The following is a 22918-nucleotide window of genomic DNA, read 5'->3' on the forward strand; positions in this document are numbered from 1 at the left end:
GGTCTATCCTCTGATCTTTTTCAATTCTCTGATCTTTCAACCCGCTGCCACTGTCCTTAACTCTTCTAAATTTCCAGATTCGCCTCCCCGCATCCGCTGGTGCTGCAGTGTCGATCGACGCGCAATCATCCCTCCTCGAAATCCGCCTCGACCGTCAATTTTGCGCCTCATAATTTAACCTATATATTATGATATCGAAACCAGCGGACAACTGACTCATAAACCCGACACTGTCCCTTGTGGACGGGCTTTATTTGCGCAATCTGTTCCCCGACTTCAAGAACCCAATTCGTTGAGGCCACGTCCTCTCAAAAACCACCTCTTACCGCGCACTCGTTTGTTCCTAAAAACACACAGCCAGCGAGTTTGAAACAATGACTGTCTTCTGGATACCTGCTGCGTTCATCCGCTGGGTTCGACTTAAGATCTATCAGTATGAGGTGACATTCGCTGTATATATGCTTACCCCTACGGAGAAATTCATTTTCAGTACGTTCAGCGCCTCAACGGTCACTGACTTCATCTACTGACCATGCAATCGCTAGACTCTATCCTCCTCACCCTCATCTCTATGATCCTTACCGCGGCCTACGTCTACCTGCCCGACCATCTTCGGACAATATACGGCCACCTCTATTACTACTGGGTCGGTGAGAGACCAATTGTCTCGTCCGGAATGGCGGCATTAAGCACGGCCTTTCGCGATGGTGGTACCCAGACCATAGAGATGATGTACGAGACGGTCCAGAATACTGCTGCAACGGCAGCAGCAACGGTACCGGAGTTGTAATGCAGCATGGATACTCTTTTTCAGTACAAATTTTTTTTTTTTTTCAGTTGTCTTTATATTTTCTGTCGAAGCGAGCTGCCCGGATCGGTTTACCTTATGTTTCGACATAATCGGCGGCTTCCTGCTGTGTTCAACTGTCGCCGCCATCTCTTACTTTCTGATACCCGTGCCCCTAGTGCTCTCAACATCAACTCATGTTTACCGCTCTCAGACCTGAAGTGGATTACCAGCTCGTTTCGGTCCTGGCGTTGAGTCGAATATGTTGGAAAGCTGCGTGATTGGCGTTTTGTTCTAGGCGTTAGATCTTGTCCGTTTCGGGAAGAATTGTGTTGTGGCCTCAGGGCCTCATTGAGCAACCTATTTTTATGACAGAGCCTGCATTGTTCTTTATACTTATGCAGGGGTTCTTGTACTGGATTGCTTCCGTAGCCCTGCGTGTACTCCAGGGAAAGAAACGAAAATCTGAAAGACATTAATAACCAAGCATCACACGTCCCATCCAAAACCAGTCATAACTCCATGATGCTCAGAGAAGAGTATTATCAATCAATGCTACATACTATACAGTGACATGTGACCCACGAGCAAGCCCTAAGAACTCCTGACAATGTCATAAGAAACGTCACCAGGCGACGAGGCTCAATTTTTACCAACCCAGAATCCCACACAGAACAAACATAAACCGCGCTGTGATCACCAAATCACTCCGACACCGACTGATTTTGACTTTGCGCCTGCGCCTGCGCCAAGGCTTGAGATTGGGCCTCTAGTTCCTGCTGCATGGCCAACTGCCGCTCCCGCCGCTCCCTCTTCAAGGCATCAACCCTCCGCATGCGCGCCAGTTCCTGGTCAATTTCTTCCTTCTCCAGCGGAATCTTGTGCGATTGTTCGGCTGTTGGCCAGAACCCGGGGACACTGAAGCGCTCGTCGAGATTCGTGCCGAAGTAGTACATCCAGCCGATGGGAAAGAGAACGTACATGCCGAACTAGATGTAGTTGGAACCATATTAGGTCGGCGAACTGAAATGAGAATTGTAGGTATGTACCTTGAATACTTCCAGGTTTCCTCCTTGGAGGCGACGGAGAATCGAAGACATATTAATGGTGGATGATCTTATAAGATGGGCTAATACCAGATGATTTGCCTCGGCGCAGAGGACTCGGGAAGTGGTCGGGAATGGACGAATGAATAAAAGGACTGGGCAATCGTTTCGCAGTAATTGATCTTTTGTAGTCTGCCAGAAAATGCGATTCGGGATCGTGGAGTTGTTTGAGGCCCGGATGGTCCGATCTCGAATCCGAAGCTCCGTGGAAGAATATATCACGACCTATCAGACGGTCTGACTTATTATATAACACGTGACTAGATCCACAATGGCCCATCTTATCGCCGCGTAAAAGCGGCATCAGTTCGTATTAGATACGGAAGAGGACTGTGAATCAGAAAGTTGGAAATTATCTTTGTCGAGTAAAACACCAGCCATTTCTCTCTTTTGACAATATTCCGTTTCAAAGTAGCATGCCTCTTATCGAATCTGATGCGACTGGCTCCCCCACGGACCAGCTGCAAAGACTGCCTTTCCCTCCGGTCACTTACTCGCATATCCTACATTGTTCCTACGACTATTGGCAACCAAAGTAAGCAATATCTCAACTGGATTTCAGCAAACGCAGTAACTAACCGGGTTATACTGCAGATATCGTGCGCTTACTCCGAAATCTCGAATAATTCCCCTAACATCGTCCTTCGTTTCATACCTCCACGCCGATGGAATCGTCCTACCACCGGAGAATACCCCGCCGACCAACGATGACGATGACTTCTCAGACGATCCCGACGCGGAGGAAGAAGCTGACCCCTCAAAAGACTGGCCGGAAGTTCACGCGCAGATCAAATCCGCAATTGCCGAACTCGACGGCAAAGTCACGCCCAAGTTAAATTGGAGCGCACCCAAAGACGCCACTTGGATGGCCGCAACGAACGACCTCCAATGCCGCACGCCCAACGACATTTACCTCTTGCTCAAAAGCAGCGATTTCATCACGCACGACCTTGAACACCCATTTGATGATTGTGTTCCGGATACCTCGTACTCGCCTGCCCCCATCTCTACCCCGCCTGAGGTAAAATATAATCTTGTCCTCCGCAAATACGTCAACTTCAACCCCTCTCTAGAATTCCGGTGTTTCGTGCGCAATAGAATTCTACTATGTATCTGCCAGCGCGACCAGAACCACTTCGATTTCCTCTTCGAGCTGCGCGATACGCTTCGCTCTCGTATCCAGTCCTTCTTCGATGAGAAGCTCAAGGACTCCTTCCCAGACTCGAGCTTTGTCTTTGACGTCTACATTCCAGCACCGCATCAGCGTGTCTGGCTTATCGACATCAATCCTTGGGCTGAACGTACAGATCCGCTTTTGTTTAGCTGGCTGGAGATCTTACGCATGAAAGACCCGATCGGAATTCAAGAAGAGGATGACAGCGCGGAGGAACAATTTGTTCGACTCTCTCTAAACGGGCATAGCAACGGTGACCAGAAACCTGAGTCTGAGTCTGAATCTGAGGAAGAAGTCGAGAAGGCAGAAGACGACGCCCCGTTGCTCCCTGAATTCCGACTGGTCAAGCGCGATGACCCAGAGGCATACTCATTCACGACGCCCCAGTACTCTGCGCATAAACTACCTAAGGAAGTTGTTGACGCCTCAATGACTGGGCCCGGGGGGATGAGCGAGTTTCTAGGCCAGTGGCAGGACATTCTTAGTCGGCAGGGGCAGGAGTCGGATACGGAGAGTGACAACTAGGTTCATATGTGAGTTGTTTCCATGAAACTAAGATGGCAGGAGATTTCTGGAGTATGTGATTACTTGTTAGACGGCGTTTGCTATTTTCGAAAACAGAGAAAAGTTATTTTGCGTAACGGCGTTTTGACGCCATTTGATCATTGTGGATATATTGACTTCAACCGATCCTGATCAGACCTTACGGGGTACCTGTAAGTTTTCACCTTTCAGATACTTATACATATAACAAAAAAGCCCCTAGAAACTAAAGCTTATGCCTCTTCTCGCCAGTCGCCAACTTCCTAAACTCCTCCTGCGGAATCCCCGCCAAAAACCTCTCCAGGCCTTGGAACGCCTCGATCGTATTTTGTCGATCCATAAGCTCTCTGCCTGGCCGCCGAATCAATTCCTTGATTCTTAACAACGAGCTCTGGCTCAAATGCGCGCCCATCCTATCCTCAACCTCTTCCAACACCTTCTTCAAGAAGCCATCCGAATCCTCGGGCTTCCCGCTTGGCGCGGATATAACCTTATTCACGAAACCAGCGCTCACAAGCTCTTCACACGTGATTCGCTTGCTCTGGATAAGCGCTTCGTTGGCCTTCGCAATTCCGAGGCGCTCGACAAACGCTGTGGAAGCACCACCCTCGGCGACAAGACCAAGTGACGAGAAAGGCGTTAGGATGAAGGTGTGGGGCGCGGCGTAGACGAAGTCTGCGAGGGCAACCAGGGCGGCTGAGAGGCCTACGGCGGGGCCGTTCAGAGCTGCGACCAGGATCTTGGAGTGGTGGGAGAAAGTGTGCGTAATGTCGATGTTGTTGACGACGAAGTTGCGGACGAGTTCACGGCGCACGTTTGTGCCAAGACCAGCGCCGGGGCGGGCGGAGGTTACGTCTGCGCCTCTGTAGGCATAAAAACATCATTAGAAACTTGCCTAGGCAGAATATGATCAGAGGAAGGGTGCATACGCAGAGAAGAAACGCCCGGTGCCAGTGATGACAGTGATGGTAATGTCATCGCGCTTGTCAACCTCGCGGAGCCGCTCCCCGAGGAGGTAGTAGTGGTCTCCACTCAGAGCATTGAGCTTCTTTGGTTGATTGAGCGTGATTATCGCGATTCGGTCTTTGTATGTGACGGTGATGTCTTGTTCTGAGACCATCTTGTCTTTAGTGCTCTCTTTACCAAGGGAAAGGGTATCTATATGTTGCTTGAAGGTAGATATTGAATGACGATCGGTAACGCTGATATAATGTAATTTAGAGGGGCCAGCAGGTTGAGGAAGGAAAGCAGCAGCTCTCCGAGGTCTAGTATTATATGGTTGTTTCAGTACCGACTGCCGAAGTTGTTGGAGATTTGAGGTGAGCCGTTGTTTGCGGGGGCCTGGCCCGACGAACCGAGGCTGAGGGTGATGCGGATTACGTTAACTGGCACCTGCTTCAGGCGATCAGGGCATGGTTGAAGCACAATCACGTGTATTTCCGCCCCAGTATCTATATTTATGCGCATAAATAAAAAAAAAAAATTGACCGACGCAGGGCTCGAACCTGCAATCTCCTGATTCGTAGTCAGACGCCTTGCCAATTGGGCCAGCCGGCCTTGATGAGATTAGAGTGCAAATAAAGCATACATTAGCAATCTCAAACCAATCGTACTAACCAACCCTAATTGCAATCACGTATATACAAGCAAGGGGCTAATCTGTTCCGCTTTACATAATGCTATCTAGATTCGCAGCTATATCGGATGGCAATGTTTATAACTTTGCCGAGGTCCCGCTACGCCGGTCAAGCTGCAGTATATCCCGTTCCTGCATATTGTATTGCTTGAGCAGGGCTTGCGTTTTCTGTTTCTGGGCCTCGATTTTGCCCAGGAGAGCCTTGCCTCGCTTGTTTTCATTGCGACCCAGCTGCAGCATATGCACCTCGTCAGGGCCGTCGACAATTCTCATTGTTCGAGCTCCTGAGCTCATGTTAGCCAATGGTGTGTCCTGCGACACGCCACCGGCGCCATATGCCTGTATCGCACGGTCTATAATCTCCTGCAACATCCGAGGAACTTGCACCTTGACTTCAGCAATCTCCTTGAGAGCGTGTTTGGCATCTCCCTGGTCAATCATGATGGCAGCATTGAGTACTGCAAGACGGGCAGCGTCGATCTCGATGCGCGACCTGGCAATACGCTCCAGCATAATTCCGTGCTCGCTTAGCTGCTTACCAAAAGGCCTCTTGCGAGGGTCATTTACCCGCGCGAGAAAATATTCGAGGGCCTTTTCTGCCTGGAAGAAGTTATCAGTTAAGGAACCATATAAAACATGTACAAGAAAGACATACCGCTCCTACTGATCTCATTGCGTGGTGGATTCGACCAGGGCCGAGACGGCCTTGGACCACCTCGAAACCGCGACCTTCGCCTAGAATGACGTTGCTCTTATGCACCCGCACATTGTCAAAGAACACATGTCCGTGGCCGTGAGGAGCATCGTCATAGCCCAATACGGACAGCATACGCTTGATCGTAATTCCCGGAGTATCAGATGGCACCGCGATCACGGTCTGTTGCTTGTATTTGTTCGGGTTCGCCGGGTCTGATTTGCCCATGACGAGAAAGACTTTTGTTCGCAAATCGCCAACGCCGCTGGCCCACCATTTCTGAAGTCTCCCGTTAGAATAACCTGTGCGAAAAATAGAGCAAAGGAGCCCAACCTGTCCATTGAGAATAAAGTAGTCCCCGTCCTTCTTCATATTCAGCTCAATGTTCGTAGCATCGCTACTCGCAACTTGCGGCTCCGTCATCAAGAACCCTGACCGGATCTCCCCATCCAACAATGGCCTCAACCATTTCTTCTTCTGTTCCTCCGTGCCATATTTCGCAAAAACCTCCATATTCCCCGTATCCGGCGCCGCGCAGTTTGTCGCCTCGCTCGCCGTCAAGCTTCGCCCGAGATACTCTGCCATGAGCCCATATTCCAGATTACTGTACCCCGCGCCCTCACTGAAGTGGTTTTTTGGCAGAAACATATTCCAGAGACCCAACTGTTTCGCCTTCGTTTTCAGGTCTTCCATGATTTGCGGGTGGGCTGAGAAGCGCTCCTGCGTCGTCTCACCGAGCGCTTGGTTATAGACGGCGTCGGCGGGAATACATTCTTCTTCGACGAACTTTTCAACTGCATCGAGCGTTTTGAGGGCGCGCGCGGAGACAAAAGGTCGTGCAATGGCTGGGATTCGTTGCGACGCTGGGATGTGCCCCTTCGGGGCTGTTGACCAAGCAGGGAGAAGACGACATCGTCAGTAAGAATCACTGAAGAGGGGAGGCTGAAAATGAATATCAAGAAAGAAAGAAAAATCCGGGGTTACAGCAGAAGCTAATAAAGAGGTCGCGGCTACTCCCCCTCTTGCATGGCCCGACGCAGTATAGCTAACCGACCGGTGCCGAGGTGCGATCTGCAGATGGTGCCACCCACCCAGTCCACGAAGCTACCTAGGTATGCCCGGCAATTGGATGGCAAGATCCGACGAAGTACACTTAAGTAATATTCCAGAATCAGGAAGACAGCTTCGCGACATATTCTCAAGGTGGTTTGAATAGAAAAGGTTCATAGTTCTACTTCCTCGTCAACTACATACCTGGACCCCGGTAGGGGTCCATAGAACAGGACCTAATTATCTGGAATACCAGATTAATCAACTGAATTCATGGAGAAATGCAAGACTTGCTAAATGCATAAAGCGACAGAAGTAGATGGAAGGAAGCATCAGCCAAAGGGAACGGCGCTGCTAATTGCATGGTTGTCTGACGGATATTGTTGTTGCTGTCAGAAACCGCTATGTAAGAGCAGCAGGCACATTGCACCTCGGAACCTCGGTATCACTGTCGAGCTCAGAATCATGCCTGATATGCCTGATATGCCTGATATTATGCTCTAGATTGCCCTTTTATAGTCTTTTCATTGTGAAACATTGGAGAGCACTTTATACAACAGTAAATTAACATTAGATCGTCCATGGCGAGTTAGTTCGTGGTTGCAGGCCCACCTGCATTTGATGAGTCATCATAGCTCCCTTAATTAGGTTAGTCTAGACTCAATGCCTCAACGCTCAGGCACTAAGATTGCTTATCGCATTACTTGTTCATCTCCCCAGGCCTACTGGCTTCTGGCAGCTTCCTGCCTTGCTTCAATATGGCATCTGACGGTCCCGATCCACAGAGCCTCAAGACCTGGGAAGATGCATTTCAATACTCAATTCCCACCGTGCGCCGTCTGGAGCAAGAGCTCCGCCGCGACGTTGCGAGCAATAAGGAGAAGCTCCGGGCTCTTGTTGGGTAAGTCGTGATGGGTTCAACGATTGTTCAATGACTGACTGCGATTGTCTCTATAGTACCAGATATCGAGAGCTTGTCGGGACGGCCGAGACAATTGTGGCCATGAGCCGCAACATGGAAGAAGTGGATACGACCCTGGGCGATATTGGACGACGATGCAATCCGCGTCTGGTGGGTAAGAAGTATACACATCTGAATCGGATGGAAAATAATAAAACGACGGCTCAAGGTCTGCATAACTTATGGGAGCGCCCATTTCAAGTAGATCAACTAACAAGGTATAGATGCGACTAAACGCGCTCTTGGAGCTCAGCTGGCGCTACTTCATCGGTGCTCGGTGCTGATATCGAAAATGTTGAGGAAGCGAGGATCGCCGCTTCTGATAGCGAAACTGCTGGTTATTTCTCGCCTTCTGCACAAGTGCCTTTCTGAGCAGAAGTCTGTGCCACCGTTCCTGGAGACTCTGCGCAACCAGCTTGCTTCTCTCAGGCGCGGTCTCCGGAGCCGGATCAATAAACTCTTGGCTAGTGCCAAGTCCACCATTGACGAGGTAATTGAAGCTCTCGCCGCATACTGCTTATCTACGAGCTCCTCGTCAGACGATGCTGTTGCCTACTATCACAAGGTCCGCTTAGACGTGATTGGGAACCAGCTGGATAATGCCAAACCTTCAGGCGAGAACATCTTGGCTGCCTTACGTCTTTATATCCAAACCCTGCAGTTCTCAAAAACCTTGCTTTCCCGCCGTTTTACGGACGTGCTGGGTAAACTGAAATCTCGATCTTTGTTTACCGATCCCGACATCCGCAATATCGACGAGCTCTCACTGGATGTGTTGGGCCGCTGGGTGGCTACAGACATTTTCAACTTTACTCCATGGATCAAGCTGAATGAGCAATCCAAGCAAGATGCAGACAGAGCAATCAAGAAGTGGTCGAAGGGTGCTTTTGAGGAGTTTGTGCGCCGCAGTCAGGACAGTCTCAAGACTTGGGCGGATTTCTCACAGCTGATTCAACTTCGCAAAGAAACGTTGGGGCTCTGGCTTTGCTCCTGGAGCTCAACGACTACCCATTCTACCTTGCAAGTTTTGGAAGGCATTCGAACCGTTTTTAACAGCCGCCTCAAGGACATACTATTGGATAAAGCCAAGGATCTAGGTACATTTGGCCAAGCTGTTGCGTCCGCACTTTCAGGTTGGGATGGAGATCATGGTAAAACTCAGTCCCTGTGGGACCACGAACTGCTCTCCCTTGACTATACCAATGGCGCAGCTGCTTTCAGAGAAGCCATCACGGATAAACTACTTGGTCGAGATGCAGAAATTTCTAGTGCAACAAAGGAGTACCAAATGTGGCTTTCCACAATCCGCACACTCAGGGAAGCTGTTGATGCTCTACGGGAAGTTCGATGGCCTGACATACTTGAAGAGGCTGCGGATGAAGATCTCGACTTAGACGTCACAGCGATATTAAACGAGGATGATAGCCAGCTGTTAAGGAATGCACTTGAAGCGGCTGTTCGACAGTCTTTCGATGCTCTCCAGGGTTCATTCGCCGACTCCCATAAGAATATTGGGGATTCGGGAAGAGGAGAGAAAGCGGCGTTCATGCTGAAACTTGTTCGACTCGTTCGGAGAGACCTTCCACATGAATTCATTCCGAAAGATACAGAATTTTTCAAAGACATCATCCCTGGACTGCAAGAAATACTTGCGGCGGAGGTTATTGCTGATACCCGGCCGTTGTCATTTGCATCCTCTGTGAACCCCCAAACCATGACCCCTGCTGGGAGATTGCTTTGGGAAGGCGATCCTGAGCTTCCTGTTCAGCCATCGCCTGCTACCTTCAAATTTATGCGCAGGATACTGGAGTCTATGGGCCGGCATGGCCATGGGCTCTGGGATATGTCGACCGTCTGTGTTTTTCAACGTGCTCTACAGAAAGACGTGGCACGGCGAATTACCGCGTATCTGGACGATATAGACTCTCCAGCGGATTGGGCTAAGCCGGAGGACGAAAAAGAAACACCGGTCCAGAACGGAAACAGCCGATCTGTCGCACCGACCGAAGCACAACTCCATGATATCAAGTTACAGCTTTACTTCGATACTATCTTCCTGAACAGTGCGATGGTCGACAAAGCCACGCAGCAAAGTTCATTGCAGGAGGTCGCCGAGAAGCTTCGAAACAGCTTTGGCTCAGATGCGGGATCAATTAGCGAGACCATGGATCAGAGGGCACAGGAGTATTGGCACCGAACACGGCTACTGTTCGGATTATTAGCGGCTGACGCTGCTCAATTGTAGCAAGCATACATCATGTAAATATACCATCATAGAGCATCATAAACTAATTCTTGACGGCCTCGCACTAAGTACACATCGTTGCCGCGGGGGTTTTCACCGCTTACGTCACATCACGGGCTCGGCCGCGCGTTGGCCGCGGGAAAAATGACCGACCGCTCTGGGCTCGAGCTTCATTCGGCCAACCTCGACTGACTCAATTGCCCAATCTCTCTGCTTCTGATTCACAAGTGCCAATTCCACGAAAGCCATCCCCCGGCCCAATAATTCACGATGGCGTCTCCAAGGCTTCCGTTCCTCTACCCGAACCTGATGCGCGCGGTCAAGTCCTGCGAACCGTCCACGCACCGCTCCCTTCGCGTGCCCTCGAATGCCCGCCCGCCCCGGGGTTCGCGAGCTCCCTTCCATACCACTCGACGACGTGCTCAGGGCTCCATACAACGACGGTATGGGCCGGCAGTCGAACCTAATATCCCGCCGCCGTCCCGGTTGAAGGACGAGAGCACCCCGGGTCCTAGCGAGGACTCTGGCTCCAAGTCACCGTCGGAGAAGAGTGCTGCTTCTTCAACTCCAGAGCAGGCCAAATCTGGGTCGCAGTCGGAATTGCAACTACCTCAGTCCACGGAGGACCCCTCTGCTGCTTCTCAGCAATCGGCAGGTGAGAAAAGGGCGGAGTTGATTGAGAATAAGACTTCGAATGAAGAAGAACTGGAGCCGGAAGAAGAAGAGGAGGAGGAGGGGGGGGAGGAAGCTGCGCCGGAAATTGCTCGTGGAAAGCAACAGCACCCTAACCCTGAGGAAAAATATGCTGAAGAACAATCCAAATCGCCAATATTGGATGGAAACCCGCTAGAAGGCGTCCTTCATATGCCATCGCCCTCATCGTACCTTACTCCTTCAACGTTACCACACAACCGGCCCCCGCACATGGCTCCACCACCCTACGTCCACCACTTTGATACCTACTCCCTCGTCCAGGACCTCGCAAAGGGCGGATTCACAGATAAGCAAGCTATCACAATCATGAAAGGCGTCCGCAAAATCCTTCAAAACAACCTGGACTTCGCTAAGCAAAATCTCACCTCGAAATCCGACGTTGAGAACGAAACATACCTCTTCAAAGCAGCCTGCTCAGAGCTTCAGTCGAGCCTACAAACAGCTCGCAACTCAGAGATACAGCGCCAGCGCGCCTCTCGGACCGCATTAGAGCACGAGGCAGATATCCTCTCGCAGCGAACGAACCAGGAACTTGCAGGACTCAAGGATGATATCAAGGGGATGTTCAATGACCATAAGATGACAGTGAGAGAGTTACAGCGGAGCATCGATACTTCTGTGCAGGAGCTCAACTATAAAATTACGGTATCGTTGAACAGTGATAGTAAGAGCGAGATTGAGGGGCTGAGGTGGATTCTGACAAGGAGAGCTGCGTTGGCAATTGCCACGAGTGCTTGTATGTCCATCTCCGTTCTTTTCCTCTTTCCGATTTGGAAAACCGTCCACTAACAGAGCCCTAGTCATGATCCTCCTCTTCCTCCGTTACTCATCTACCCAACGAGCTCAGAACGCCGCTGAGAAGAAAAAGCAAGAAGCGCCTTCTCAAAAGCCGGCAGAGTCCCGCACGCCTTCTGTGTTGGCTACTCCTGGACCTCAGGATGTAGTTCCTGTGGCGCATCTCAGCGAATCTCTAGGCTAAATGCTGACTTACGAAAAGCGTTGATATCAGACTTTACTTTCTTATACATTATTTTCTTTTGCAAGCTTGTCGCGGAATATAATTTAGACTTGAGCATTTCTTTTAGACTTCGGTGAAGGCTGCGGCATGGTTACACCTTGACAGAGAAAGCTGTCAATTCTCTATCGTTAACATTTTCTTTTGTGTTCATTCACATTCTTGTCTTATCCATGCATGCTATGCCAGTACCCTACTTGAGCTAGGCTTGGATGTAATAGCTACTGATACCCACATCACTTATCACCTACTCGAACTAAGTTTAGAGGCAGGAGATATTCATTGCAAAAAGATGAATAGATATATAAAATCATGGTATAAAGATGAACTAAAAACAGAAAAACCACTATAAAGCCGTCATTAATGATCACGACATTACACATCCCTGATCCTCATGGTTTCCAAATCAGAAATCAAATCTCAACGCAATACTCGGCATACTCTGCTGCCCACCCCCATTCTGCGTCTCCTGCTCCCCTCTGCCCACCGCACCGCCACCAGCCCCAACGTTTGCGTTACGTAGAATCTCCTCGAGCAACCCCTTCAGCGCAGGGCTCATAGTCCCGACCAATGTTCTGAATGCCAGCTGATCTGCCTTCGCCAGTTCAAGGAGGTTGGCGGCTGTTTCAGTATAAACGGGTGCACCCTCGCGTTTGGCCCGCGCAAGGAGACATGACATCACCAAGGACATAGCCGTATGTGTTTCTCCTCCCGGGAAGGCAGCTGCGTTTGGGACGGTTACGCATGAAACTAGCGTGCGCGCGATGCTGGTTCGCGAGTTCTCCGGGTCGTTGGAGGCTTCTCCGCCTGGATCAGTAGGTGTGCCGATGAGGAAGGCAATAAGGCGGGGAATCAAGTAGCGAGCTATGACTTCGTCTGTGTTGGATTTCGTTGAGTTTGAAAGGAGGATAGATCGGATACAGCCAGCCGCGACGCTAGCGAGACCAACATCTTGAAGGCAGTCGAGGAGTTCGTTGAGAATTTGAGGGAGGATAGGATCGTGTGGCGGGATGAGATGTCCGCCTGTTGTTAGGAGGATGGTGATGGTGAGTAGGGTGTTCTTGGCACAGGGAAGGGAGGATTCGGATTCGCGACGTTGGGCGATCGTGAGGGTTGTTAGAAAACGGACGAGGCAGCCGCGGAGCTGATGGGAGATAACATTCTGGTTCTCCTGGTTTTCTAGGCTGGCATTTTCCTGGCCACTGATGCTCTGGATAAAGTGCTTGAATATGGGCAGAGCTTGAGGTACGACTTCTTGTTGGCACAGACCTGTGGCGAGGATTGTGCTGAAGATGTGGAGAATGCATGCATTAAGGTCGTTTCGAATGATTGATGGGAATATTGAGGCGACGTTGACTAGAGACGAAAGAGAAAGACGGATGAGAGACAGTGCATCGTCAGAGCCCACATTGAATCGTGCGATGGTAGTTGACTCGCGGAGGTTGGGTAGGAGGCCGGCAAGGACGAGAATGATGCTCCTCGTTAGCTCGAAGAGCTGTTCAATATCGTCTGAAAGATGGTCACTGCGATCTTCACCACCTTTCGCGGATGGGTGATCTAGCGCGAGGTTTCGGGCTATCTCGACGATGACATTCTGAACGGCTGTACCTTCTGTCAATGCGAGCCGATCTAGACTGTCCATCGTTTCGGAGAATATGGCATCTTGGTATATAGCGTTACCAGAGATTATGGGTCTCAGAATCCTCTTGAGAGCCTGGAGGATCTCCATTCTCTGAGAGGCTGAAGTAGACTGGTCAACGAGAGCCTCGAACGCTAAGCCAAAAAGCACAAAGAAGAACGCAACAGGCTCGTCGCGATAGTTGATATCATCTCCCTTTCCCTTTGGTTCTCCGTTACTTAGCTGATCCTCTTCGGACTTCTCGGGCTCTTTAATCTGCGCCTTTCCGTCCAGCGCGTCAAAGACAAAGTCTATGTCCCTCTCCACAAGCCCGGCAATAGCATCAACCAGGCTCAACCAAGTTTCTTGGTAGAACTGCAAGTACAGTTAGCTCTGTTAGTAGAGTATAGAACAAATGAGCTTCTCACCTTCAGAAGCGTCTCCCGATTCAGGGCGGCATAAACCTCGTCCAAATCGCCGCTTTCCGGACCCGTGCCGAGACTGCCCGAAATGTCCGGTTCAAAACGAAGCCGAGCATACTCCTGAAGAGAGGACAGCCATAGGGGGGTAAGCTTTAACAAGTAAGGCTGAACGACCTCATTGAGATACTCGTGCTCAATGCTCGCAATTTGAAGGCGTGCCCATGCCGCATACAACGCCATCTTGACCATCACCTTTGCATTGGAGTTGAGACCTTTGAGATCCCCTATCTCGGTAGTGTCGGGGTTTGCTGAGAAGTTTTCGAGTCCTAGGACTAAGAGTTTTAAGATCCTTCCCATACGCTCCACGTTCGTTACGATACCAGTTGCGATAAATGTCGCAGATACGTTGATTGCCTCCGACGCAAGCTCCGGCGAGGAGTCCGCAGCAAATGCTGGAGTGAGAGCAGACCCAATCTGGGCCTGGTACTGTTCAAGTAGTGATGCTTCTGCAAAGTCAGGGTCGGGTGTCTTGCCAAACATCTAAGAAAAGAAATTAGAGGACAGATTATGAAGCGCGGAGTTATAATTACCTTCAACACTTGGTCAAGTATCTTCAAACCCCACACACGCAGCTCAATCACGTTCGCGGTTGAGGCAGAAAACGCCATCCTAACGATGTCTCCAACCTTCTGCTGAAGAGCCAATTCTGCGGGAATCGTCTGGTCTGGTAGGATCGCTTCCTGGACCAACTCCAGCAATTCACTAAGACAACTCATGACAAAGTTGCGCGTCTGCCACTTCAGAAGCTCTTGACCGGCAACAGCATCGCCCGCGCCATCTTCTTGACCAGCACCTGCGATCGCAGACGCAAATCCTGCGACTTCATCATCTGGTAGATCAGTGGCTGTCGGCTTTAAAGCGGATATAGGCGGTAAATCCTCGACTTTCAGGCGCGTCTTTGTAAGGGTGTCATGGCAGCGTTGTATCCAAAGTCCAGTCTCAGTAAGAGCGGTCTGCTGCAGCCAATCGCGGATCATACCCTTCAAAATAGGATTATCGGGGTTGTCGTCAAATGCGAGCCAAATCTCCTCCTCCAAAGCAGGCGTCGCTGCTTTGATGACGGCAGGTGCGTCTCGCTTCATGAGATTTGTTAGGCCTTGTATAGCCACATCTCTCATTAAAGGATCTTGAGCAGAAAGCTCGTTCTGCAAGCGCTTCACGTATCCGGAAAAATCAACGTATTCTGGGGCATATAAGGACAGGTGATCAAGGCACCTGGAACTTTCAGTCACAAGCGCGGGGTTTTCCTCTAGCTGGAACTGCCGTAGAAGTGTGAGAATCAGATTTCGTGTTTTGGCAATGTCCTGCAGGTCAGGACCCAAAACATTGATTAAAGAGTCAATGCAACGACTGATCACCACGGGTGTAAGGAACGACATTTCGATGTTGGATGTCGCGAGGGACTCAGCCTCCTCGTTATGAGAATCAGCATTGTACAGCTGAGCCAGCATTCCGAGGGTGCTCGAGACAAAAGGAGAAAAAGTTAAGCCCGCAGAGTTGGCTACTTTTTCAAGACCACCAAGAGCCCAGAAATGGACAACCGGGTGAGGGTCATTACCGAGTGACATCAAAACCCCAACAATGGTCTTCAGATGCAGACCGGCTGCCATGCCACCAATCTGAGAATGGATACAGCCCAAGGCAGCCGCACAGCCAGCACGCGCATTTGGTTCTCTATTCGCAACGATAGTGTCCACCACCCAGTTGATCTGGGTATTGGTGAAGGTATTTCCTGAGCTCTCGCATAGCCGTCCAAGTGCTTCTACGCCAACCGTCCGCACAATTGGGTCGGGATCAAGGACGAATTTCTAACATAGTTAGTCGTGACCTCGTAGGGTATTGGGATCATCCTAGAGCTCGTACCTGAATAAGCTCCTGCATAACCTTCTCAGTGGTAGGGCTAAGCTTCCTTGCGGCTGAACTGGTCTCCTTCATAGCGACCTTTAGGGCATGAAGTAATGCCACAGATATGTTGACGACCATAGCCGCTTTGCGCCCAGGGTTCCGCTGCAGGCCGGTTGAAGAAAGAAATGTCGCAATCTGCTCGACGCTACTTTCTTGGACCTTGGGTGCGTGCAGCGCGAGCGCTACTGAAAACAGTTCAATAGCAGCATTCACTACTCCTGTCGGGTGTGGGTCGGCAGAAAGACGGTCTCCTTGTCTTGCAGAGTAAAGCAGGATTGGATCATGCTCGCTGGCTTCGCAGATAGGGAATATCAACTGCAATTGTCAGTAACTGATTACAAAGAGAACGAAGGTACTCACAGCATCATCCACGACCTGGTCTGTTGATTCGACCGCCGACCAAGCTGGGCCGCTTTCACCCTCATGCTTTCCAGAGAGAGTTACACGCACATAGTCTCTTGCCAGGCCGGTTACCCCGAACCCATAGTTATCACTCAACTCCCAAAGGTTTTCAAACTGTGCCGTTGACGCTGCGATCGAACTCTCGAGAGGACTCGATTGGGTGGCGTCAGGGTCAGCAAAAGAGGAAATCGCCAAGCTGAGTAGACTCGACTGGGAGATCACATCTGCGTGGCTGAGTGGATGGGCATGAAGGAGTTTCGCAAAGCACTGTAGGACACGTCGTCTGACCATAGTTTCAATATCATGTAATTGCAGTGATGGGTGAAGACGCTGCGATATGTCCACCACCGACTTCTGTGGCGGAATCTCGTCGATGAATTCAACAGTGTTTTGTAGCATAGTTGCAATCCTTCTTGCGCCATCAGCAGTTATCATCTTGCCATTGAATTCCATGAACGCAAGTAACGCCCCAAGAGCACATTCTCTAACATGGGCCAGGAAACTCATTTCTAGATACCCTTTTTTAGCAGAGTTCTCCTGACTCAAATGCTTTGGTAGAGCATTTTTCCACAATAACATGAGCTGAGAGAGATGGATCTTGACAAAGCTAGGGCCCAATGGCATCAGCCCTCCGATCAGGATCCATGCCACCTGAATTTGCGTGCTGGCAGCACGCAGTTCGGCGCTGCTGCTTGTTTTCAGAAGGTCGGTAGCTTGAGTGAACACACGAGAGTAGATCTCAACAGAACCATAAAGTGGCTGCAACCGAGATGTACTTAACATCGCCGACAAGCCATTAGCATAGCCGACACAACGCCGCGGAGACTGTCGTGGGGTAGATAGCTGCCCAACCTCGCGGTTGAGACTATTCAGACAGATAGTGACGCATGACAATAGCTGGACTGGACAGGCAAGGACAAAGATACGGAGACAGTGTGCAGCGTGAATCTGCACAGTATAGCTAGGGTGAGAAAGAACTTGAAGCAGAGCATCACGGCAACTTTCGGCAAGTGAACCAAAGGCGGAGCCGAGTGAAGAAACTAGAGAGGACAAGGCATTGAGGGCATTGATCAGAGTGTACTTGCTAGGCTCACGGCGTTCCTGAACAACTTGGGGATAGTCCTTGAGCACATCGTTTATAAGCCACTTGGCTGCCGTAAGGCGACTGTTCTCACGGAGCGAGTCGCGACCGACGGTTTCCTCGAGAATACTTCCAACAACTTTCCTCGTCATAAGCAGTCGGAACCGGTTGTTTGTTATTGTTGGGTGGTTCAGAAGATCGAACAGTAGGTGATTTGCGATCTGGTCATACCGCTCTTCCACAAGCTTCTCGCCCAAAATCCGTAGAACGTACTTGTAACAAACCGCGATCCCCGCTCGAGCTCGGTTAGAAGTTGTGCTTCGAAGGTATTGTTGCGATAGTTGCTTCAAGAGATCAGGAAGTAAAAAGTATAACCGAGACTCCGACTTTTTGGGAGCGGAGGATTCTGAGACTTCAGCCTCATCCTCATCCTCTCCGGGCCTTGGGGCAGGCTTCTTCGACTGCCTTTTCGCCTTCTTGGGCTTCGGAGTGGACATAATTCGAGAATCCTTAGCATGTAGCTTCGTCAGTGCCCGAGCGAAGCAGGCCGCAGCGGCGTGTCGAACAGGCGCCAACGGGCTATCAATGACCTTCCATACAACGGTCTTTAGGGACTCGAAATCGTTCGCATTATCGAAGTAGGGAGTTGTATGGAGCAATTGTTCGAGACACCGGCATGCATGAACCTGCACAAATGTCGACTTATCACCGGTGGCGGCATTGCGCGCCTGCTTCCAGATATCTCGGGCTGTCCCCTCATCTACTGGCACACCAGTACCACCAACCACCTTGCGCAACACAGCAAATACCGAACCTCGACAGCCGGTATGGTTACTCGACGGCTTTAGAAGCTTCAGCAGACTTGTCACAACAGCTCCAGATTGAGCAAAGACGCTCTCCCCCGCCGTAGTAAAGATGTCCCCCAAACAGTGAGCCGCTGCGAACTTGGTCCGTAAATCTGCTTCATTTTTCCCTGCATTCAGCACACCCAGTAGATCGGTAACTGTCTCAAACAATATCCCACGATCACCCTTGCTGAATATAGCGCCAAAGCATCGCCCAAGATTGTTGCGGATAACTCGTGTAATCGCCGGCGAGGAGAGCGTGAGAACCTTGAAGAGTTCCCTTTTTAAGAATTTCTGCTCGGCCGATACCTGAGATTTATCGAGCGTGGAGATGTGCTGTACCAAATCAGAAGTGAAGGTTAGAAGATAGAGGTCTTGCTGTTCGGAGGGCAGCGCATGTAGTTTTGTGATATCGAGCTCCGCACGAGGGGTCGCATCGTTGCCAACGTTGTTGTCGGAGGACGTCCTGGCAACCTCCGCTGTAGACATCGAGTTACGGCTGAACCAACCGGGACGTCTCTCATAGACAGTTCCCCGGAGAGACGAAATACACTAGAATTAGAAAGCGAACTATGAATGGAGCTTCAAGAGCCTCTCCTTAATCGTGTCCACCTGCACAGTCCGGGGAGCGGCGCGGAGAAAAGTCGGGCCGGCTCCGCATTTCTACAATATACCTATCAGCCCATTGAGATGTCCAACAGATAGATCTCGTGGATACAATGGCGTCAATTGTGACCAAAAGACTGGCTCGGCAGCCTTCCTGTACTAGGCGGACTGGGTTGGAGCTTGCTCGCAGCTTCTCGAGCAGTCCATCGCTGTGCGCAGGACACAACAGGTGGTCGCAAATCAAGCACGGCAAAGCAAAGAATGACAAGGCAAAGAGCAGAGAGCGACAGATGGTCGCGAAAGAGATCAGCTCGGCTGTTCAGAGTGAGTGAACTAATGAGCCCCTACTCCGCGTTTTTATCCTGCTGATACTGGCCAGTGTGGGGACCCGATCTGAAATTCAACCCACGGCTTACCCTTGCCCTTTCAAACGCAAAACGTGCCGGAATTCCCAAAACAATAATCGAGGCAGCCATTGCTCGAGGCCAGGGACTGAGCATTACCGGAGAAGCGCTGGAGCCAGTAACAATTGAAGCAATCCTACCACATTCTGTTGCCGCCGTAATCGAATGCCTAACTGAGAGCAAGGCTCGGCTATTGCAGGATGTACGGCATGCTATTAAAGAAGCTGGCGGCACCGCGACCCCGACTGCATACCTCTTTGAGAAGAAAGGGCGGATAGTGTTTGAGAAAAAAGACGGTGTCAGCGCGGACGACTGCTTGGAGCAGGCCATAGAAGCGGGAGCCACGGATATATCCTCAGATGAAGAAGGGCGTATTATTGTTTTCACTGAACCAACGGCGACTAAGAATGTTGGTGAAACACTTTCCAAGCTAGCTGGTCTAACTGTTGAAGAGCTTGAAATTATTTGGGCCCCGAACCAGGATACGCTGGTAGAATTGAAGGACGAACAGGTACAGGAGATTGAGGAGATATTAGCTTTTCTCAGGGACGAAGCCGGTGTCCGTGACATATATCTGAATACGACTCAAGCTTTATGACTGTAGCATTAGGCTTGGTATGCCGTCTGTACAACATAGTCACCCATTAGATTTAGATACCTTAATAGACTAAGGAGATTTATTTAGCGAGCCATGACTTGATGTCATAGTCCACTGTTTACGCAGAATTTAGTTATCGTTAGCTCTGTCTGTCATAGAGAGAGTTCCTGTCTACCGGAAAGCTACTCTTTTCGAAGAGCTTTCATCGTCGTGCGCATCAAATTCGCAATTCCCACGCTTCCCGCAGCATCCATCCAGTCGAGCATCCGCACTCTATAATCTTGCCAGGTCATCTGAATCCCTCCTTCCTTCTCTAGCGCACTCAGAGCTCTCTGCGTCACAGGCTTCCGTAGCCTGGGTTGAGTCTCGCCAACATCATTCTCCTTCTCGATATCAGAAAAGCAGCAGGCAGACATATTGCACAGCGCGGCATGATGGCTCAGAGAGTATAACGACCCAACTGTATAAGAGAATGCGGATTCGCGGCTCTTTTTTCGGGCTTTGTCATTGACTTCCCGGAGATACTGTGTTAGTGCAGCTATTGTTGCTGGCGGTATCAAACAGCCCAGCGCGTTTGGATCCTCTGAGTTAAGAGCTCGATTCCGCCATACAAGATTGCAAACATCCATAATATATCCGTTGAACTGGGGAACGAGCTTCTGTGTCCAAAGCGGATCTTTGGACTGGAGCGTCTCGGAATTCATTGATAACTCAAAGGATGACTTGTAGCTGCACAGTATAGAGTTCATGCTCGAGATAACAAAGCTCACGGGGCTGAAAATGAGGGTGTAGACAGACGGCGCAAGAGGGACAGTGAGTTTAATGTTCCCGTTAGTATGTGCGTGAGAGAACAGATCTGCCAGTGTGAAGTAAAATCCGAGAACAGACAGCGTACTGGATCTATAGTCTCCGCTTGTGTCTGAAGGCTGTTGTACTGGACTTTCCAGAACGGAAGAGGCCAACAATTCAGCGTGCAAGATAAGAGCGCTCAAACGTTGCGACTGCTCAATGTCGAATGACTCCGTTCTCAACTTGATCCCCCACTGACGGATAAGTCCGGAGTAAAAGTCTAACAAGCTCGCCTTGGAAGACGCTGTATCTTCCAGCAAAGCAGTCTCTAGAGGAGCTAAGATCTCGCTCCGTAAAGAGTCATGGTCTCTGATAGGAAGGTACTCGAGCAATTCCAGTATTAACTGGCGGTTTTCGAAGCCATTCCAGATTGGTAAATATGATCTCAAAAACGTTAGGAAGGCTTCCGGGATATTCTATTACATGTTAGCAGGCTGCCGAAGTAGTTTGGGTGAGAATCGATACCTTTGTGTACTGTGCGTAACCAACAACTAGATTTAGCACGTAGCCTAGCGTCTCAACACCGTCATCAAAGTCTCGCGCAGACTCTAAATGCTCGCTCAAGAAGGCTTGCAACCAATCATTGAGCCGCCGGTCTGCAATTTCCGGTTGAACCAAGAAGAGGTATTTTTGGGCAAAATCATGCGTAATTGTGGAGATTATCTGGTTAGGTAGCTCGATTTTGTCAAGCCGTTCGACAAAATGAGTAACACTGCGCAGCTCCTCCAGCGAAGTTCGGTTCTGGTTGACTCGAGAGGTTTGTACTTCAGGGACAACCGTCTGCACTTTACTCCTCTTCGCCAGGCCTCGATGTACTACCTGGAAACTGTTGGACCCATTTCCCTGAGTTCGCTCCAAGTTCGTTTCCTGGATTTGTCGTGCATGAGTCGTCCATTCAGGATCAGGGTGCTTAAAGAACAGGCCTTTCATGCCAGTATTCCCCACAATAACATCTGGATGATAGTTCTTGAAAACCCTTAGCAGTGATATGAGTTCCCTATCATCGCCACCTGACGTGCCAATCAGTTCCATTAGAGCTTGTATTCTGAAAGGCTTGACATGCTTTCGCCTGGTAATGTAGGAAAGAATATGGCACAGGGGCTTGCGCAGGCTGATCATGTCAAGATGGTTAAAGAGCACAGCGTAGAGCTTAGACAAGTGAGACCGATCATCAATGAATTCATAAACGAGAATAAGCCATCGTAGCAACAGAGCCTGGGTCGCTGGGCTCGGCTTGTTCTTGGTCGGACCGAGACAGCAGACCACCTGGGTGATTAATTTGGACGCTATCCTCTCAGACGGATACAGGTTTTTAATCAAAATGGTAGTTGTGCCCTGATCTAAGCTGTTATTCCTCGTGAGGAGATTCAGTAGGCGCTCGAGAGCGGTTTGAGGGATCCCGCTCTCATATGCGAATTCCGCTATCTGTTTCGCCAGTTCTCCGGCATCCGTATAACGCTGTCTCGGCGGCACGAAAGCAACTACAGTTATAGCTTGCTCAGACAAAGGCTAACTCAGACGTATTGTGGTAAACATACCTGCTTCTAGATGCTCAACAGTATCTAGCAGATTGCTCGGCCTCATTTCATCTCGTCCCATGTTAGTAGAGCTTCTCAACCAAGGCATGAGTAACGACAAACCTCTCTCCGCGTCAGACGCCATTGATAATCTCACCACATGAATTATTTATGACTCTTTTTATATGTTCAATGCTATTGCGTTGGCCCCAATGCTTTAAAACACGGTCTATACCGCGGCCAAGAGAAGCGTCGCGTTATGCCCGCAATGGCTCGCGGTCCTCGAAAAGAAAAGAGACCCGACAAAAGGCACGATTCTCACTAATGGATCGGTCAGTCATACCTTACTACAATTGTCCACGTCTTCAAATGCGTACCTAATAGGCTAGTATCCCGCAGCCTGCTGGTGATTTTATGTTTAAGATTATTCTCATGCTCTTCAATTGTTTGGGCGACTGCGGGCAATCCCAGACTTAACCCGATCTGGTCGCTGCTACCAATGGCCTCGGGAAGGATTAGTATCGACGTATGTTCAAAATATAAAGCTTTTAGATTTGGAATAATAGCATTGTATGAGTGGCTTTATAACTGTGCTTGTCTACTACATCAGTGGATCTCTGCAAGCCTGCAGTGAGATAATTAACCAAATGCATGATCTCGTGGTAAAGCCATAACAAGACTCGCCG

General features: G+C 50.0%; 10 protein-coding genes across 10 annotated transcripts, besides 1 other annotated feature; 5 read left to right on the plus strand and 5 right to left on the minus strand.

Annotated features, from left to right (window-relative positions):
- Positions 1-22918: part of a sequence feature (contig 1.110 1211..298245(1)) that runs on past both edges of the window.
- On the plus strand, positions 375-790 carry ANIA_06592 (serine palmitoyltransferase small subunit family protein; the record flags this gene model as incomplete). The annotated part of the gene is made up of 2 exons (XM_659104.1): positions 375-489; positions 546-790. 2 exons carry the CDS (start codon positions 375-377, stop codon positions 788-790), a joined length of 360 nt encoding a protein of 119 aa, XP_664196.1.
- Positions 1492-1887, minus strand: ANIA_06593 (uncharacterized protein; the record flags this gene model as incomplete). The annotated part of the gene is made up of 2 exons (XM_659105.1): positions 1492-1776; positions 1837-1887. 2 exons carry the CDS (start codon positions 1885-1887, stop codon positions 1492-1494), a joined length of 336 nt encoding a protein of 111 aa, XP_664197.1.
- cdc123 (cell proliferation protein CDC123) lies at positions 2310-3592 on the plus strand (the record flags this gene model as incomplete). The annotated part of the gene is made up of 2 exons (XM_659106.1): positions 2310-2428; positions 2488-3592. The coding sequence occupies 2 exons, from the start codon at positions 2310-2312 to the stop codon at positions 3590-3592; spliced, it is 1224 nt and encodes a 407-aa protein (XP_664198.1).
- ANIA_10841 (dodecenoyl-CoA isomerase) lies at positions 3837-5077 on the minus strand (the record flags this gene model as incomplete). Its single annotated transcript, XM_050613158.1, has 3 exons — positions 3837-4473; positions 4540-4812; positions 4902-5077. The coding sequence occupies 3 exons, from the start codon at positions 5075-5077 to the stop codon at positions 3837-3839; spliced, it is 1086 nt and encodes a 361-aa protein (XP_050467126.1).
- Positions 5325-7216, minus strand: ANIA_10834 (uncharacterized protein; the record flags this gene model as incomplete). The annotated part of the gene is made up of 3 exons (XM_659107.2): positions 5325-5846; positions 5902-6824; positions 7195-7216. 3 exons carry the CDS (start codon positions 7214-7216, stop codon positions 5325-5327), a joined length of 1467 nt encoding a protein of 488 aa, XP_664199.2.
- ANIA_06596 (uncharacterized protein) lies at positions 7707-10196 on the plus strand (the record flags this gene model as incomplete). Its single annotated transcript, XM_050613163.1, has 3 exons — positions 7707-7891; positions 7948-8120; positions 8176-10196. Exons 1-3 carry the CDS (start codon positions 7749-7751, stop codon positions 10194-10196), a joined length of 2337 nt encoding a protein of 778 aa, XP_050467127.1. The 5' UTR covers positions 7707-7748.
- Positions 10467-11889, plus strand: ANIA_06597 (uncharacterized protein; the record flags this gene model as incomplete). Its single annotated transcript, XM_659109.1, has 2 exons — positions 10467-11646; positions 11711-11889. The coding sequence occupies 2 exons, from the start codon at positions 10467-10469 to the stop codon at positions 11887-11889; spliced, it is 1359 nt and encodes a 452-aa protein (XP_664201.1).
- ANIA_06598 (AP-1 complex accessory protein LAA1) lies at positions 12332-18747 on the minus strand (the record flags this gene model as incomplete). The annotated part of the gene is made up of 5 exons (XM_659110.1): positions 12332-13918; positions 13972-14505; positions 14556-15833; positions 15889-16245; positions 16291-18747. 5 exons carry the CDS (start codon positions 18745-18747, stop codon positions 12332-12334), a joined length of 6213 nt encoding a protein of 2070 aa, XP_664202.1.
- ANIA_06599 (post-initiation translation factor DPC29) lies at positions 18978-19866 on the plus strand (the record flags this gene model as incomplete). Its single annotated transcript, XM_659111.1, has 2 exons — positions 18978-19188; positions 19244-19866. The coding sequence occupies 2 exons, from the start codon at positions 18978-18980 to the stop codon at positions 19864-19866; spliced, it is 834 nt and encodes a 277-aa protein (XP_664203.1).
- ANIA_06600 (Mis6 domain protein) lies at positions 20049-22377 on the minus strand (the record flags this gene model as incomplete). Its single annotated transcript, XM_050613170.1, has 3 exons — positions 20049-21131; positions 21181-22196; positions 22254-22377. The coding sequence occupies 3 exons, from the start codon at positions 22375-22377 to the stop codon at positions 20049-20051; spliced, it is 2223 nt and encodes a 740-aa protein (XP_050467128.1).

This window comes from Aspergillus nidulans, chromosome I (assembly GCF_000011425.1).
Source record: "Aspergillus nidulans FGSC A4 chromosome I".
Lineage (NCBI taxonomy): Eukaryota > Fungi > Ascomycota > Eurotiomycetes > Eurotiales > Aspergillaceae > Aspergillus > Aspergillus nidulans.